This window comes from Etheostoma spectabile, chromosome 5 (genome assembly GCF_008692095.1).
Source record: "Etheostoma spectabile isolate EspeVRDwgs_2016 chromosome 5, UIUC_Espe_1.0, whole genome shotgun sequence".
Lineage (NCBI taxonomy): Eukaryota > Metazoa > Chordata > Actinopteri > Perciformes > Percidae > Etheostoma > Etheostoma spectabile.
In genome coordinates this window covers 10,514,569-10,516,356 of record NC_045737.1, presented here as the reverse complement: position 1 = coordinate 10,516,356, position 1,788 = coordinate 10,514,569, and the positions used below count along the sequence as shown (strand labels likewise).

Here is a 1,788-nt window from a genome sequence, read left to right as displayed (position 1 = left end):
CAATTATTCAAAAACTTGAATATGGATGCTCACTTCTGGGATGGGACCAGGTCAATTTGGCGTTAGCTTGGTACCTGTGTCTGACCTGATTGACACATATCCCCCCCCCCCCCCACACCCCCCCCCCCCCACACACACACACACACACACACACACACACACACCCTTCACCCTCCCCTGGCCTGTAGTTTTCAATTTTCATTTTGTTTTCATTTTAATTGTCTGTCAATCTGTCCTATTTATGGTATTGTTGCTGTTATGATGTAAAACTTGATAAAAACAGTTAACATAATGAAATATATATGCATACAGAAAGCAATGCATGATATTTTCTCAGCCAAGAGTCTTGTTAAGTTCAAGGCTGCAGGGAAATCTGATATATTTGAACATTTCTTGCCTGATTTGACTGGAAGTTCTCGGTCACAGTAGCACAAAGCTCTGTCACAGACCCTGAGTGAACAGATGATTATGTACAGGATCTTTAGCCTCACGTTGCCAGACCTTTATCACCACAAGTCTGGCTACACCACAGATGCATTCTGGGATAGGAGAAAAACTCTCTGGGTTCTTTGCATTTCTTTAAACTAATCCAATTGTCTTGGGCGGCACAGAGCTCTGGACCCAGGGAGGGAACTAGTTTTGGTTTGCACCCTGCAAAAGAAAACGCCACATCCAATATTAAATGAAGTTAACTGCTGACACAATACAGTAACGTGAGATTTTCAAATCAGCCGATACATGGTTCCACCTTACTATCTCTTACCAGTGTGTCTCCGTATGTCTTCGTCCACAGACATCCCACCAATCAGCGTCCCAAAACGTTGAAAAACATGTTAAAATGTTGACCCAGAAAAACCAAAAGTTGCATGGTAGACGGGAAGACAACACACACTTTGAACATAATCCCCAGTAACAGAGACTGAGATAGTGTTGTGGGTGTGTTTTCAGACTCGGACTCAGGAGTTTGACATTCAAGCCCAAATCGTCCCAGTTACAGAGGAAACACCCTGAACATATTCTTATTAAATCTTTACAAGTATTCCCCTAAAGAACAAAGCAGGTCTGCCTTGTAGGTCAAGAAGACTGGGCTCAAGAGAAGCAGTAAAACAGATAAAACTCTTCAAATCCCATTGATAAATACAGTGTACAAGTTTGCTATAATACAGATATTAGGTTAAAAAAACAAAACAATACTAAACATTATTTGCAGCTCTAGTGAACAACTAATGACTGATAAATGAAAAATCTGTACAAAATATTACATTTTCCCATTACCTTGTCCTCGGGACACGGTACCTCGGACCTTTTGGACCATTACAAATTCCAACATTTGAATGTGTTAACCCTCCTGTTGTCCTCATCATCATCTTGTTTTTCTGCAGATGACTTCGGTCAGCGAGCCTTGGTGGGGAAGGTGTGCATGGACAGGAACAACTTCGTCAAACATTACAAAGAGACCAATCAGGAGTCTCAGGAGGAGACCTGTCGGTGGGTATCACCTGTGTTAGTATACTGTAGGGACACCTTTACCTGTGTTATTATACTGTAGGGAGACTTGTCGGTGGGTATCACCTGTGTTATTATACTGTAGGGAGACCTGTCGGTGGGTATCACCTGTGTAATTATACCGTAGGGAGTACTGTGGGTGGGTATCACCTGTGTAATTATACCGTAGGGAGACCTGTGGGTGGGTATCCCCTGTGTAATTATACCGTAGGGAGACCTGTGGGTGGGTATCACCTGTGTTATTATACCGTACAGATACCGGATAGCTGAGTGCTAGATAGA

General features: G+C 42.6%; 1 protein-coding gene across 2 annotated transcripts in view; it reads left to right on the top strand.

The window, feature by feature from the left end:
* gda (guanine deaminase) overlaps positions 1–1,788 on the top strand; it is a 68,150-nt gene that overhangs the window by 14,195 nt on the left and 52,167 nt on the right. For both annotated transcript variants that reach the window (XM_032516284.1, XM_032516283.1), the window contains exon 5: positions 1,383–1,488. In XM_032516284.1, coding sequence (XP_032372175.1) covers positions 1,383–1,488 — 106 coding nt within the window. The remainder of the gene's footprint in view (positions 1–1,382; positions 1,489–1,788) is intronic.